The sequence below is a fragment of the Larus michahellis genome, chromosome 11 (assembly GCF_964199755.1).
Source record: "Larus michahellis chromosome 11, bLarMic1.1, whole genome shotgun sequence".
In the NCBI taxonomy this organism is placed as follows: domain Eukaryota; kingdom Metazoa; phylum Chordata; class Aves; order Charadriiformes; family Laridae; genus Larus; species Larus michahellis.
Window position 1 is genome coordinate 20,597,289 of NC_133906.1, and position 16,745 is coordinate 20,614,033.

The 16,745-nt window shown below is 48.0% G+C and overlaps 1 protein-coding gene and 1 long non-coding RNA gene across 2 annotated transcripts in view; one reads left to right on the forward strand and one right to left on the reverse strand.

The window, feature by feature from the left end:
* The first annotated feature begins 34 nt into the window (after window positions 1–34).
* Window positions 35–14,136, forward strand: LOC141750063 (uncharacterized). The gene is made up of 2 exons (XR_012589551.1): window positions 35–7,966; window positions 8,482–14,136. It is a non-coding gene; the product is annotated as an uncharacterized LOC141750063 (long non-coding RNA).
* CLINT1 (clathrin interactor 1) overlaps window positions 13,096–16,745 on the reverse strand; it is a 52,601-nt gene continuing 48,951 nt past the window's right edge. The window contains exons 10-12 of the mRNA XM_074604556.1: window positions 16,303–16,598; window positions 15,365–15,569; window positions 13,096–14,859 (exon numbers count right to left, since the gene is read on the reverse strand). Coding sequence (XP_074460657.1) covers window positions 14,498–14,859; window positions 15,365–15,569; window positions 16,303–16,598 — 863 coding nt within the window. The 3' untranslated portion in view covers window positions 13,096–14,497. The remainder of the gene's footprint in view (window positions 14,860–15,364; window positions 15,570–16,302; window positions 16,599–16,745) is intronic.

The window sequence follows — 16,745 nt, forward strand, 5'->3', positions numbered from 1 at the left end:
GGAAAGGCCTGTTGAAACACCGTGCCACCTGAACTAGAAACTTCAGTTTCCCGTGCTGCCGTAGCAGATTGGAGCATTTGAGCCCTGTCTGTGCTGCCGTGAGTGAAGTCAGATGGCCGGGTTCGCTCCTGATGTGGGTGCGAAGAGGTCACCCAACCCTCCGCGTCTGCTCCACCGTGAGTGCAGTAATGTCTTGCGTTGCTCCAGCTGCTCGTAAGCAAATACCTCCACTCTGTCAGTGAGCTTCCTGCGATTGTGGTGTGGGGGTTTTTTACATGCAGGTGACATACATCTGAGAGTATTTTAAGCAGACATTCTTCTCATATCCAACGAGAGTATTGCTCAAATTAAGGAAAAATGATAGCTGGAGTGGTAAGGAGGAGTCACAAATTCCAGCTCTGGTTTTAGCTGCTCTCCTGGAGTTCTGTAAAGCGTTTACCTCCTCCTTCTGACATTGCTTTGTCCCCGTTTGGAGAAGAGAGTTGAGATTTTTTAAAAGGAAAAAATAGGGTGAAGGCGACATCCCTGCTAACTACAAGAAGTAAGGTCTTTCCTGGCAATATTGAGGACTTTTTTTTCCTGATCAAATGCTACCTGAATTCTCAGGACAGTTCTTCTCAATTTCATGCCTGTCTTCTTGCTGTGAATGATTTATTATCCCAAATAGTTAGCTTATTCCCCACAGTTTCTTACAAGTCCTGGAGATCTCTCTTGTCTTGGCATTTATGAGGCTGTACAGTCATCTTTCATAACACGGACAATTCCTTAGGTTTGATTATTAGTTTTGCACAGCCTTGCAGTCCTCAACTCCTTCAATGATCTGGGTGACAAAGGGTACGTAAAAAATGAAGTTTTAATTATACGGATCAGTATGTTGCTGATTCGCATGTTCAGTTTATGGGTCAGTCTGGGTGACGCCCATAGCCTGCTTGAAATCTGAACGAGTATTTGAATATTTAGAATAGGTATCATTAGGTTTCCGAGTTACTGGACAGTGGATATAAACTGAAGAGTACGTAATGGCACCAGTTGGTTTGGATATTCTGATAACGCCCGTCTGCCTCGGTTCTGCGTAATGGAGGTGTAGTTTTTGTGAAGCTTTGTCAGGATAATCACGTCTCAGAAAATCCGTTGTCTTCGCAACCCTGGGCCGTGGGTGCAGCTTTCAATAGGAGAAGGTAATTGGATCCTGATGGCTGCTCTTGCAGCCTGCCGCCTGCCCTTGCCAGTGTCTCGGCACTTCTCTTCCTCATCTCTCCTTTCACATTTTGCAGTATTTGACAAATTTTAAAGCAGGTATTTTTATTATAGCCACCAGCGTCACCCTCGGATCTCTTTTGTGTGCCAGTCACCTCTGCTGGTCTCTGGTTGAGGCTGGGGTCACGTTCAGTTTGCTCACCTGGGTTTCCCTGTTACCAGCTCTGCTGTTGCTTCCCCTCCAGCTGCTGCTCGTGTCGTTAGAAACTGTGTCCAGGGCTGGGGCGATTCTGCCTTTGAGGTCGCCCGCCCCGTGCAGCCCAGCGGCATCGCTGCCTTACGCTTGGGAAACGGTGGGTAGAGAGGTAAGGCTGGGCCTGGGCATATCTCCTGTAACGGCCCCACAAGAGGCGCACAGGTCTAGCTGCAAAGAAATTGCTTTGCAATACTCCTATTTATGCAGATCCTTTTTAAAGGGTAACTTGGGAGAGTGAATAGTTCACATCCCAGTTATAGTTTAAATCCAGGCTGTGGGTGTAAAGGATATCTGTGCCAATTACCCAGAGGCTTTTACCACTTAATTTTGATGATCTGGACTCCTCTGGGACACAGCTCGAAAACCCACAGACCCTGTTCCTGCAACTGCCAGTCTGAATGGGTCGAAACAGAGGGAGGACCCAGCCCAGCCCCGGTGCTCCCTCCGGGGAAACCCATCCTGGGTCGGGGACGGATGGGCACCGTAGGGGGAGCGAGGTGCGCTCCTGTTCTCCATGCTGGTCCTGCTCTCTGGGAAAGGACCCAAGAAATTTTCAGGGGCTCTGGATTTCTCTTTCTGGATTTTCCCTTCTGTGTTTCGTGGGCACTAAATGCTCCAAAAAGATTGTTCAAAGGATCCCCCATGTGTTACAGCCTTCAGGTTTTTCTGTCTTCACCTGGGAGTCTGTTGGCCAGATCCTCCCTCCGGCGATGGACGTGCCAAGCCCTGTGACCGCTCCAACGAGCGGAAAACCTGCTGATGCTCCCTCCAGGAGAAGGGATGTTGAAAATGAAGTGGAGGTGACTTCAGGGGTGCGGTTTGGAGGGCTGGGGGACAGCACTCGATTGCAATTCCCGAACACCCGCCTGCTCGCCCCTTCCCTCTCCCTAACGGGGGAAGAACTCGGCATCCCCCGCGCTCGCTGCCCTCGCTGCCCACGAGGTGGCAGCAGGTTGAAGGGAAACCCGGTTTTCCCTAAAAACGCCGCTCTGGGAACCTGCCGGGCCGCAGGAGCCGGTGGTGGGGTGGGCTGTCCTCCTCCTCCCTGGCGTTGGGGTGCGTTAAGGGGTGGCCGTGCTCCTCCCTGCGTGTCCTCCAGATCCACCCATGTCTCTGGGAGCTGGTGGAGGGGAGAGTGGAAGAGCCAGAAATCCCGAGTGTTTCCGAGGGGTGCATGCGAGCTGTTACGTAGCTCAGGCCCAGGAGTTTGGATGCTCTTCAAACATGGCATCTGCCGCTTTGCGCTGCCAAGGTCAGGCCCGAATGCTGTGGCCCTCATGGATAGTTACGTGTTACGTCTCAGCAGAACATCACTTCCCACCTCAGTAGGCTGAATCAAGCTCCCCCATAAAAATAAATGTCCTGGAGCGATGGCAAGGCTGAAGTCACTGGGAGAGAGCCCTCACCTCCAGGCCAGGGGCTGACGGCAGGAGGCGGTGGCAGGACCTGGCCAAAAATTTGTTGTATGTTGGCTTAGGCGCATTCTCCGCAAACCGATTTCTGGGTCTTGCACCAGAGCCTGCAAAGGGAAGACCGAAGTAGGCAAAACATCACCAGGTTTGTCACAGAGAGTACGCAGACACAAATCTGAAGACCTTGCTGGAAGGCAGCCCTTGGCAGAGGGGACCTTCACCAGACCAAGCTTCAGGAGCAGTAACGTGGCTCTCGCAGGTAACTGTTGTGCGTGGGTTTGGGTATCAGAGTAGTAGGAGTCCCATAGCTGTCCCACGTGGATGGTGACCTTGGCTGGGGGAAACGTTGGCTGTGGAAGGAAAGCAGGAGTCGGTGCTGCTTGGTGGTGGGTGGACCAGAACACGGCTGGAAACAGCGACTGCTAGTAGAGGCTGCCCAAGCTGTAAAACAGTGCTCCGTGGGTATCCATATCTTGTCACGTATTTACAGGCAGAAACCGTGCATCACTTATGCACGATGATGCTGTGGAGTAAATCCTGTGAAGTAATATACTTTGAGCTCCCTGTAAATGCACCAGCGCGGGCTTGAAGAAGGAACCCATCCCCTTTCTGTTCCGTCCTTCTGGGGGATGAGGCTGAAGCGCAGTAAGTTTTTCCCACCAAAGTGTGGTCAATGGAACAATCGTACGACGTGTTGATCAGGAAAAAGGATGTGGGAGTTTGAGTGGAAAAACTGATGCTATCGGGCTAATGGCAGAGGGCAGCAGGAAGGATGGCAAACAGGATGCGGCGCCGCGCTCGGCGGAAAGAGCACGAAACGATGCTGTGGCTGCGGAGGCTGGAGGCAGCCCTGGTCTCTGCCGCGGGCACGGGAAAGGCTGGACCAGAGAGCAGAAAGTCACTGATCTCACACTCCTCTGCTGGGAGGAAGGGCTCCTTTCTGTTCTGCTGGGGAAAAGCAAGTGTTAGCCAATATCCCAAAGCTGTCAAAATGGTGGAAGAAACAACTGGAGGGAAACTTATTTTTAGTTGCTTGGAGGCTCCAAACTGAGAATAGTGGGAAGCTGAAAAAAGGGGGGGGACTCTTGGCAGGACCTCCTTGCATCCAGGGCTTTGCTGGCAGGCAGTTCCACACCCGGGGATAAACAGGATCAAAACAACGCTCAAGGGAATACATTTCTGCCTCTCCTGCTGCTGCTAGCTGCTGTAATACCTCGTGAAGGTGGCTAGCAGTGGGAACGTGCCGGTCCTATTGTTTTTTGGAAGTTAAGGTTCTGGTGCAGATGCTCTAGCAGGTCATGCGATGGGAAGATACTCCACCAGTAACTCTTCCAGTGTCACTTGGAGCTGTCTTTGGGGTGAATCAGTATTTTGGCAGGCTTGGAAACCTGTTTGTATGTGAGATGACAGTGCTTCCTGGCCTACAGTGAGATCTTGGTCAGGGGTTTGAGCTTCGTGGATAAAAACGGCCTACTAAACGTGCCCAGGCGCACCGAAAGCCCTCGCAGCCCAGCTGCAGCTGGAGGTTTTCAGCAGAGCTGGCTGGTGCTGCAGCCCAGCCCTGAGCTGCAGAAGTCGGTGTGTGAGACAGGTCTCCAACTTGCCCTCTTGCGACCACCATAAAAATGGAAGTGTTTAAATCTGAGAGCAAGGAAATGTCTTTTACTTGTCTTCCTTTGGAGGACCGTCTCGCAGGGAAGGGGTCCCATGTGGGATGCGCTGTTAGGGTCGCGTGTGGTACAGGAGGCAATCACTGACCATGGGTCAGGAAAGGGTTATCTGGTGAGAAGCACCAGCTATGTTTGCTTCTCAAATGGTGTGTGTTTGCAGCGTTTTGTAAACCGGATGTTTAACAATGAAGTATCTGTAGTTGTGCAGAATATGCCCGTCCTGCGGGCACCCCCCGGCAGGTGTGTCCCCCCGGGCGTGGGCTCCCGGCCCCTTCTCACATCGATGTTGTGAGCACTGGTGGGTGATGTTGAAATGTTGACGTGGAACTGGGTGGTGGAGTTGAGGTCCCCTAAAATCAGCCCAATGACGTGAGCTGGTACCAACTCCAGTCTCTTCGGCCTCAGCCTCCAGCCTTTGGGGCTCGGGGTGGCGCTTGTGTCACAGTAACGTCTGCGTGTACATAGCCCGGTTCACAAAACTGCCTTGCATCTGGGTTTGCCCACCCTCCTCACGTGCTGACAGATTTATACCAGTCAGGTAGCGGGTATTAATTAATTTATTTTAAGGCAGCTATGTTCTTGTCAGTCCTTGTTGGGTCAAAATGCTCTGAAGTCACTCAGTCCTCAGCTTGCTGTTTTAATTAAGAACACGGATCCTTAAAAGACGATTGTACTGTCTCCCAACTATTCAACACATGGCAAATGTTAGTGCAGCAGAGTGTGAATCGCTTGCCGAGAGCCGTCCTCTACCCTGGCCTGACATCTATTACCAAGTGTAAACTAATGAATAAAGAGCTGGGGTTTGTCACAATATCCAGTGTAAGGGCTTTCAGAAAGTGCTGCGGGCTGACAGGGAGAGATTGCGAGAGGTTGCAGCCCCTGACCTCAATAAAGGCTTCAAAGGAACCTCCTGAAAAGTTTTTTGCAGCACAAAAAAGAATTTCTCCTGGTAATGTAGCAGCCGGCGCACTTTAATAGCTAAAACTACGTCAAGGCTTCTGCTGACCGGGTGGAAATGACATCTTTGTTTTGCGTGTAAATGCTGTCCTGTGATGTCTTTTTTGCTCCATTAAAAACAAGGACTTAAGACTCACAAGATGAAGGTACCAGGTTGCGCGGCAGCTCGCCTGCAGTGCCGGAGGGAAGGAGGAGCTGGGGAGCAAGAGCCAGGCAGGTGCCAGTCCCCGCGTCCCCGCCAGGGCTGGGTGCTGCCGTCCCAGCTGCCGGAGAGGGGGAAGACCCGGCCTCCCTCAAAGGAAAAGGTGGGAAACCAGCAACGGCGCAGGCACCCTCCTTTGCTGCGAGCCCGTCTGCCCCTGGAGTGGGAGCGAACAACGGAGCGTGGGGATGCAGAGGGAGCCGCGGGGCTGTGCAGCGCGGGGAGGGAGCGATGCAACGCGCAGCGTGTTGGGGGGGAACGTGGCCTTGGCCGTTATCCCTCTCGCCAGCTTTCAGCTGCTCCGGCCGTTTGTCTGCCCGGTGCCGGGGGGTCCATGGCACAGCAGGTCATTCACTCTATGCGGCTGCCTTTGCCCACAGCACCCTCCTTCCTCCTGTCAGGCTGCAAGTCCTAAAGCCAGAGAGACCCGCTCTCTGCCTGTGCGCTGGCCCGTGCCCCGCTGGACGGCATTCCCGAGGCTGGGAATGTCGCTGCAGAGACGCTGGTTGCTGGTGAGAGGGGAGACTGGGAGCAGCTCATCTGGCCAAAGCAGTTTGTCTCTAATTAAGTCTAAAACTGGCATCCTGCCTCGCCTCCTGCCTGCAGCCAGCCCAAGGCGTGGAACGGGGGCTGTGGGCAGTTGACCCTCGTTGCCACCACTGCGCCGGCCATCGGGCTGCACCGATGCACAGGCAGAGTGGGTACCTCCAGGCCGGTGACACTTTTCCAACCCTTTTTTGTTTGCAGGTACTTAAGGTTTCCCATGTGCTGCGAGCCCCAGCGTAGGGAGTAGAAGGTGACAGTCAAGAAGGTTTGGCTCTTTCCTGCGGCCCAAAGACAACATCCACGGGACAAAGAGCAAGTGCGGCTGCCTGCCGTCACCGGTGCTCTCCGCTCAGCGCCCCCAGCGCCGACATGGACCCGGAGCCCAGGTGATGGGGAAGGAAAGTGGCACGGTGACAGCTGTACATATGAGACAAGCAGAGAGACTGTCCCGCAGCAGGCAGGGAGATTCATGCGCATGGGGCTGGGCTGGAAAACCGCCTGGAGGCCAGATTTAGGAAGCTCAAGGTGGAGGCAGCCGCTTCCTCCTCCTCTCCGTTTTATACCTCGGTGGGACTGGGAGGATGTGGTTCCTTGGCCGGAGGACGAGGGACAAGAGGTGAACAAAGGCAAGGGCAGAGAGACGCATACGTGAATGAACCGAATTACTTGGCTTTTAGGAATTTAACCCTTAGCGTTCTCTCATCCTGCATTTTGTTTGCAAATCAAAAATGGGGAAAGATTTTGGTAACCTCATAGTATCACCAACAGTTTGTTAAAAGACTAATTGCCAAGTAGCTTATGCATGTGGGACCATTAGTAATTCTGTAGCTATGCAAATTAAAACAGTGATGTATGATTTATAGCTTTAATAATGTTCTGAAGGCTCTTAAATTTTAATCACTTGCAACATCCTTTTTAATATTCAATTACTTTATTAACTAATTAGGTCACTTGCTGAAAAAGCACATAAGGCTGCTGCTATTTTAATATCAGCTGAACATCACAAAATACCTTTGAAATGGTGTAAATGGTTTATTTATTTTAAATAGATCATTAAGATGCTATAATTAATAAATCAATTACAGAAAAAAAGACAAGAAATTGATAGATGCCAGACCACAACAGTAGTGGCTTCTCTGCTTACTTCAGAAACGTTCACAGCGATGCCGAACGCGGTGAAGGCGGCCGCTGAAGCACCTTCCCAGATAATTCGTATTCAGCTGAAGGGATAAGGTTCAAGATATGCTTGGTTCATTATAGATGCTTTTTGTATGAATTTAGCTTCCTGATTGATAAAAGCTCCACAAACGACCTTGAAAAGTTAAAGTATTTAAAAGGACGGCCCTCCTTCACGGCTTGCTCTTTTGTCTGTCTCAAAAAAGATAAAACCGAAACATCCGAGTCCTGCTAATGCTGGGATGAAAGGCAGAGCGCGGGAGGGAGGGAAGGTGGGACGCTAATGGCTGACCCGCCTGCTCTGCTCGAAGTGGACGAGCGCTCGCCCCTGGCCAGGGCCGCGGCCGGGCAGCAGCTCCGGCAGCCGACGCGGTGGAATCGCACAGAACGTTGTACCCTGCAAAAGCTGCAGGGCAGCAGGTTACACCTCCCGTTTACACCAACCCGTGATGTAAAACCCGAAGTCTGAGAAGTTAAATTTGGCACCAGCGCGGCTGCAACTCTGAAACGGGCTTTCAGTAACCTTCTGTTTTAAAACTTTGTAATTAAGGTAAGAAAAATACTCTTCTAGGAATTAAGTCAATCTTTTTCACAGATTTTGGCTTAAATTGTATCAATGTGATGATACAGAGCGCAATGGTTTTCTCTTGTGAGAAGCTGCTAGAAAATACCCGCAGTAGTTACAGAGCACTCCTCTTCCCATTGCAACTTGTCTTCCTTCCATTTTCTCGTGACTAAAACCCTGTAAAGCAGGGGGCAAAATCCTCAGCGCTGCAGCGAGCTTGCTGCTAAACCAAGACTGCCCTTTACAACCCAGTTGCCAGGAAAGCAACGCCAAATCTCACTCGACAGAGCGTTTCCGGGCAAGTGAATGTACGTGGGCTGTCTGGCTCCAAAGCAGAGTCCAGGGGAGGTCCAAGCCCCCAGCTCCAGTTGCCCAGAACACTAAAAGCTGCCCCTTCTCTGGCCCGGGGGAGCTGCAGGCCCGTTAGTCGGCAGCTGACGGTAACTTCTACCACTACTGGGGCTTAAGATGAAATCACGGTTTTTCTACCTTGTTAACAGCTCTCATCAAAATAATTATCGCTGCTTCAAGAGGCTACCGTTCGGTGTGACGAGCCAGTGAGAGGAAGAACATACGGGACTAACCTGGGCTGGAGGGGAAAGCTGTGCAGAAGGAGCCTAAAATAACGATAAATCCACGTCACGTTTCACGGGAGCTGCCACAGGAAATAAAGGTGCAGACTAATATAAATACAAGACACCGCGCGCTGCTGCGGGTTGGGACAACGTGTGATGCTGCACACCTTGGAACAAGCGCAGCTACGACTCTTGAGGGGTCGGAGACATTTATACAGTCAAATGAGGTCAGCGTTGCTGTTTTTTAAGAGTGTTTATTTCACCCCACGCTAATCCTGTTGTACAACATGGCTCACGGGGTGTTCTTAGTCTCCTTGCAGAGCCCCAGCTCACAGTCAAATACATGCGTTTTTGTCACCTTCCTGTAACTTTTCCCCAGTCATTTATTCACGTGATGGATTCCCGCGTTTCTCAAAGTTGCGTAGGAAAAACCACGTCCTTCCCTGGCCAACGAAAAAAGCCAGGACTAGTGGGAGTTGCAAATAAAAGGTCGCCGGTGCCTCAACCACAACCGGTACCAGGAGAAATGAGGAGGCAGCAGGACACCCCCGCAAAGCCCAGCCCGCCCCCGCGGCCGCCTGCGCCACGCGGCCGCTGGTACCGAGGAGCGAGTGTTAACCTCCCCGGCGCCATTCAATGTGACAGTGACACTTCACAGCACATTGCATCCAATCTCATTTGAAGCTGACAAAGATTGTTTCTGTTTTATATCTATTGGTTTATTAATGGCCTACAGCCTCTTAAGCAGATGCATATGCATTAGATAGCCAGCTGTTAGGAGCTTCCCAGATGTCGAAAGTAGCTCTGTCTTGGAATGCGTGCTTTCCGTGTCCCCCCCCCCATCATGAAACAAAGTAATTGTAGTTCTATTAAAGAACCAGTTAATTACTGAACCAGTACCTTATGGCATGCTTTTAAACAGAAAAATCTGCAAATTTGTGAGGAGAAAAGGTTTTGAAAAGAGAGACGAGCTGAGCCTGCGCTGCGCTGTACCCATGCGGAACTTGCATCGACGCAGAGACCTGGATCGCGCCGGGTAGAGAAGCCCCGAGCCGCAGCCGTCCAGGGAAACACCAAGGTCTGCAAAGGCACCTCTCTTCATTTCCCACTTTCGGCAGAATTTCTCTCTTACCTCTTCTCCTTCCGTATCTGAATAGTGGATGCGGAAGCACAGAAAAAAATGAAAATGAGACGCCTCTCAATGTTTAAAGGTCGTTTCACAGGGTGAAGCGAACTTCCACAGCACCCCAGCCAGCTCAACCTGTAACCGGATCATTGACCACGCGCTGCAGATTGACTTACAAATTCCACAGGCCACCCTTTTCAGTCTCACAACAGTAACCAGGCTCACCGAGTGGTCTTGGCAACTTACCGTTTTTTTCCTTTCTTCCTTCTTTCCTCAAAGCCCTAAAAGCAGCTCCCAAAATGCAGGTCTTGGCAGCATGGCCGGAACAACCCCCGCCCTCCCTCCCCCCGAGGAGCCCTCCTCCCACTGAAATGTTTAAAATATTAAAGTCAGCCCCAAGTCCAAGAGGTTTGGGGAAAAAGGTTCACGCTGAGTCTTTGTTCCTGGCAGTTGGGTCCATCTCCCCCGGGCTGGGAGGAGCGGGCAGCGCAGCCCGGGGCCGCTCAATTCCCAGTGTAGGAAGAAGAGGACAAAGACCGTTCCCGTGCCGCGGGCAGAGCTCCTGCCTGGAATAATTGGAAGCACACAGGTAATTCAGGCTTTAGTTTCCAATTCTCTCATTCATACTTTTAGTTTTTGCCAGTCAAATCTGTCAGCAAGTACTTGGCGCTGTACAATCAGCGATCTGTCACTGCGCTGACACTTCGCCAGTACTAACCAAAAAAAAGAGTTTCCTTTGCAGTCAAATGAAATATTTCACTTAAAACAAAAGAGTTTCAATGTGTGCGCAAACCCATTGGGTTTGCCTGAAACAATCCTGAATTTTAGTCAGTGATGGCTTGGAATAAAACTTAGCCGGGGAAGTAAAAGAAAGTTTAAAAAAAATAAATCACATTGCCATTAAAGGCTTTAATCAGAACCAAGCGATGGTACTATAAAGTGTCATATCCTATAAAAGTGTTTACAGTCACGCACGCGGGAACGTGGAGGCAATTTTGTAGAGTGACTCCTGGAGCAAAGGCCTCTGAGAATAAAAGTGTCTTTGGGTATTTGTTACCCTGTTAGAGTTGGTATCACCTTGAGCACACGCCGCCGGCCTGCGTCGCGGGAACGCTCCCCTGACAGATCCCTCCCCACCTCCCTTGAGCTGCGTCAGGCTCTTCTCAGCTGACAGACAGAGCTGAAACAGATGCTGCTGTAAACCCCTTGTTTGGCTGGTTTGAGTATCATTTCTTTTGTAGAACATGGTGGATGCTCTAGTTATCACTGAACTTGCACCTGTGCTGGAATTTATTGCTCCTTTGTACACATCAAGATGCATTTTTTGAATGATTCCATAAATACACGCACAGGGATGGATTCTTTCTCCTCCAGACATCCTTTACAAAGGATTTCACTAATTTTACCTGGACTCTTAATAAGTTTAGAAGCTACAGAATGCAGAGGTGGTAAAAGTTTACCTCTTATGACCAGACAGTTAATTCCCTCTATTTAGTCCCTGTAGGCGCCGAACTCCCGGGCTGCTTTCCAGCTGGGAGTCACAGCTGCGCTGGCAGCAGGCACAAGCCTTACAGCCCGGGCTTTCAAACCTGCCCCACTTTGGGTGCTACCATGATGATATGAGCTCTTTTATTTATTATTTTAAGGCATGTAGAGTACAACTTGTGGATAGTCTGGGGGAAGAGCAAGGAAATCAGATTTTTGCCACGGGACGGCGCACCACACCAGCAGGACGGGATGGGATGGGACGGGACGGCAGTAGGACAGGATGGCACACCACGGCATGGCACAGCAGTAGGACAGGACGGGACAGCACAGCCCACCCCACCGCGTGCTGCTCGCAGCCAGGCAGAGGGAGGCCTCTCGACAGATCCCCGTTACAGCCGGGCCTGGCTTTGAGGATGAAGAATGGAGTTCCACTGAGTTAGTAGCATGATTTAAGTTATTTTAGGCAGCAGCTGATAAACGGTAGATCTGTCATCATTCATACAGTAGCTCATTTGTTTTTTCACCCGGAAAGATAATTTCTGTTTTTAATATGCTACTTTGCTCCTACCTGAAATATCAGAGATGGAAACATTTTACGATAGCCATCTTAAACAAGTTTAATACTGCTTTAAGCAAACAACCTGTTTTATATTTGGTTTTTATCTAGATGTAAACCATATGCTGCTGAGCACTGCTACCTGTGATCCATGTCTTGTACCTGGGGATAAAACTTCCACGCAACAGGCTCTCGGCGCTGCAGGCTGAAGACGCACGGGGATACACCTGGCCCACGGTCTGCAGGAATCTTTCTGGGTTTCCTTTTCTGATGTTTATTTTGGTTGAAAGGACTTCCTGCTCATCCACCTGCAGACGATCTGGCTGGCTGAAAAAACCCTTTTCATACTCCATACAACCTTCTTCCCAGTTAGGATACTGATCCGTTAAGAGGAACAACGCATGGCAGGGGCAGTGAACCGTAAGCCCGTGTACCCGTCACTGAGATATAACGGAGACAACCACAAAGACCCGCTCTAAAGTGACCAAACGTTCTCCACCGGAGTTATTCTAACCCCTGACAAATGTGCTTCGGTGTGGTTGAGCTCTTGATTAGGAGCTAAAATCACTGGTTCCTCTGAAGAGATGTGCGCAACCCAAACAAGGACAGGATCTTTCGACTCAAAGGCGACGATCTGAACAGCTAAACTTACCGTCAAAGGGCAGCACTGGGAACAGGCTCCCCCCACTCGTCAGCAAACCTCCTGCGGACAATCGAGCCGCCCTGCACCCCTTCAGCACGACCAAGATGGCAACAGCGACGACAGGTTGCGCTTTCCTTGCCACCCATCGACCGCCCCAGGAACTAGTTTTCTTCCCACCACAATTTTGCTTATATTGAACCAGTCTGAATCTTCCCATCTGTTAGAACTGGAAGTTTTGAAGATGATTATGCCAAATAAGTTTAAAGGTTTCAGAAGAGGAACCAGAGCGATCTCTCCTACTCAGCCGTTAAAGCCTGCCTTGATTACTTTGATGTAACAACACTTGAAAGCTCCTATTCTTTGAAACTAATTTAAACACATTGAATTGTTGAAAGATTAAAAACCGCAGTCAGCTAATTACACTCCCTCTCATCTCTTATTCAGCAAATGAATCACTTTTCATTACCACTTAGCTGAAGTACATGAATTTCTGCCTAATTAGAAATGTTGTAGATGGAGCATTAGCAAGGCTGGAGCGGGTCAGGATATCTTGCCTGCTTCATTTTTAATTCCTAACCGTAGAGCCAGATAGGAAAGGCTTCAGATAAGAAGTCATTAAACAATTTTAAATTATTTATAAAAATTACTTTGCCCAAATTATAATTATTTTTTTTCCCAAATGCTCTCATAAACGTCAAATGGAATGAAAGGAAAAGCAGCCCAACATTGATTTTAATGAACATTTTAATGTTATGTATAACAGAACATTATGAATACAATGGAAACAAAGTTTTATCAATTTAATAATAAAAAAGAAATCCAACATAAGAAAAGGGAGGCAATAAATTTCATACCTATAGTATAGTGCTTATTCTTAACAATCTTCCCAGCTCGTGAATATAACAATGTCTTTGTATTCCAGATTCTAGAATCATGATTCACGTGAACTTAAATGCAGAATTACAGAAGGAAAAACAACCCCCCCAAAACCTTAATTCATTCTTTTGTTTTCAGTAAATCAGTAAAATCTTTGACTGCTACAGGTTTCCTTTATTAATATATATAATTTTTTTTTACTCCTCTATTGGATTCCACAGCTGCTAATGCCATATTTACACAGAAGAATCACCAAATGTTGTATAAAAGCTAAGATTCAATGCTGTTGGATTAGGTAGGGTTATAGATTTATATAACTTAAGTGTAATTAACCTTGTTATTTTTTTTGTAATGATGACAAAAATAAATATTTTTGCCTTTTGACTGCTGCTGCTGCCCTAAACCAGTGGCTCCATAGGCATGTTGGTGGTACAAAGGATGCTACGTGCCACTGGAAACGAACTGCAGGGAAGTGCATTTTCTGGAGTTTTCGGAAAGGAAACCTTCCAGCAGCCTCGGATGGAGCTTCTCCCAGACTTGCACCGGGTATCACTTATGACAACAGAAGCCTATTAAGATCCCAAAAATCTGTTGATCACCAAATTGCCGAGAGAGGATTTTTACAATAAAAATTTGGGTAATAGAGCAGTGTGGCTGGAATATTAGCAAAAGTATATATACATTCCAGGTCCCTTTGAATTAGCCATAATCACGTATGTAAGCCATTTTTGGACAAAAATATATATTCTTATAAAAAACTGATCATAGTACTTGTGTGACTCCAATTGTGGACTCAGTGGTAGTAAAAGGAATGATCCAACTATGACAAAGCGATCAGGGAGAGGGGGAAAAGAAAGTCAAGCTCTTCAAGAAAAAAAGAAAAGTATAAAATTAGATTCAAACATTTTTACCCAACCCCCTTCCAGTCTTCCATCAAGTCTCAAAGTTAAAATTGGTTCTTCTACGTAGGAAAGGTTTTTTTGGTGGTCTTAATACAAATTATTTTGCAAAATCATCTAACACATTCCCCAGAAGAACCTTTCACCTCTCCAGAATTTGAACACGAGTTATTTCAACGCTTAGAAAATAGCTTTTGGTTCTTTATGTAGACACTTTTAACTGATAAAGGAAAAAAAAAAAGGTATTGATCAGTGTTTTTCATTCCTCACCCAGCTATATTTGTGCAGCTAAAAATCCTTCATTCGGTCTGCCCATTTATTTTATTTCATTTTATTTATTTATTTTACAATCTTTATTTGCTAAAATTGGCAAAATTTGCAAAGGCATCTTGCTTGGGTTGTACAGTCCCAGGAGTCAGAGAGGTCATAGCGATATTGGGTACCCCCATTCCTATTGTGCCCGTCAAACCCATTCCTGTAGCTGGCACTCCCATGTTCATGTTTATTCCCATCATTCCCTGGTTCATCAGAGGCGTGGGTCCCATGGAGGTCATTCCCATCGTACCTGACATCACACTGGGCATCCCCATCCCCACAGAAATGGGCGCTCCCATCAATGGGCTGCTCTGGGGTCGGACAGGCATCATGTTAGGCTGAGGATTGAGGTTCACGGCTGCAAAGTTTTGAGTCATGACATTCATGGGTTGTTGCATATCTGAAAAAAAAAAAAAAAAAAAAAAAGAGAACAAGATGAAAAAATCGTTAATCAGAATCCGATGCTGAAGGTGCTCATGTATTTTAAGAAACTTATGTGGTAGCCGCTGTGAACAAAGATATGATGGCCAAAAACGTAGCCATTTCGCTCATTTCCCTATTATCTGCGTGAATACTCAGAAAACTTTAAGTTTTAAACAGCATTGTATCACAATACACGCTGCTATGCTATGCACAGTCTAGAGAGGTTCTAGAGCTTGGGAAGGCAGAAATCAAGACACGGCAATGGTGTAAACTCTACAGTAAACCCATGCAGACACCGGCCTCCTGGCACGTCAGTCTCCATTTAGACACTACCACTTGCATCAGAACCATCACAACGTTTAAGAAACAATTATAACTCAAGGTAGGAAAACAGTAATTGGCAGAATGCTCCAGCTCAAGGCCAACCTACTACACACACACAGGGCTCAGCATACACGCAGAGCACTGCAACGATCACTTACTTTGTTGCTGCATCATGGAATTAAGTGATGGCTGCTGGGGTTTGGAAGGCTGCATCCCAGGTACTAAATTGTCCAAACTGATATTTACACTGGGATCTGACCAAGTTGAGGGTAGAGTTTTGCTTGCGTTCTTCTGGACCATCTCTGTGGTTGCATTATAAAGAGGGCTAGGCTTCGGCATCATAGCATTCACGCTTTGCAGAGGCTGAAAAAGACAAGTTTGTTGGGATCCACTTGAAGCAATTTACCAATAGGAATCAGGACTAAACAAGAAGCATTAGTTTTTCCACAGAAGACAATAAAAAGCCAATGAGATCTTTAGCCATTAACTTCAGCTCTTCCAAAGCAGTTTTGCCATATGCTGTTACGCCATCAGAATGGGTTAAAAGAGTATTTTCTAAGCTAGCACCAAGATCCCGTATCAATGTGTGGAACGAGAATGATGATCTGCAGTCAAGTTTTGAACTCAAAGATACTGATTTTTTCCTCCTAACACCAAATTGAGCTGTTACGGTTTCAGAAAACACCCTCCACTGAAGGAGGCACTTCTGTGTTTTGGAGAGCAGACCAGTCCTCACCTCCATCTACTTGAGGCTGGAAGCCTCTAACATTCTGTGGAGGATGGCTTTAAGATTTAAAATATCATCAACTTCGTCTTTTCCAACAAAGCAGCAACACTTCATAGAACAATGAAGACCATCTCAGGGAAGACTAGCTTATAAAAGGAGGCTTTTCAAGAACACTCAACACCTTTCCTTTTTAGGAGGTTACTCAAACATTTTTGGACAAAACTTTCTTACAAAATGCTGATCACAACATCTGAGTGACTAGGTATGGCTTCCAGGAAGGGAGTGGATTCATTTTCAAAGTCGTGATAAAGGAAAAGGCAAAAGATTAACTGAGGAAGGTCATTAGCAAATGTACAAGTAGCAGCATACCTGTGACCTTGACATGGGTAAATTGACGCCCACAGAGTTGGAGTTCATCATAGAGAAATTCATACTTAGTGAAGAGGTCATGGTTGTCTGAGAGGGGCCCATCAAATCAAAAAGATCGTTGGAATTTGAAGCAGTTGGAGGCTGGCCAGAAGCCGGCTGTGAGCTATTGAAGAGCTCTATGGCTGGCTGCTGGGCCATGCTGCTGAAGAGCTCTCCAGATGAAGCACTGGGACAAGGAGAAGCTTGGTTGAAGGCACTCCAGTCACCAAAGTCTCCATTTCCACTTGTTGCTGTACCTGAAGGAAAGGCGAGAGTACAGGAGGAAGGAAGACAGAGAGAAGACTTAGAGAAAGGCACTGAGCAAATGCCGTATTCCATGAACTGAAACAAATGAGAGCTGATCTGTGTCCGTCCAGATTAACATCTGCAGGTAGAACCTCCAT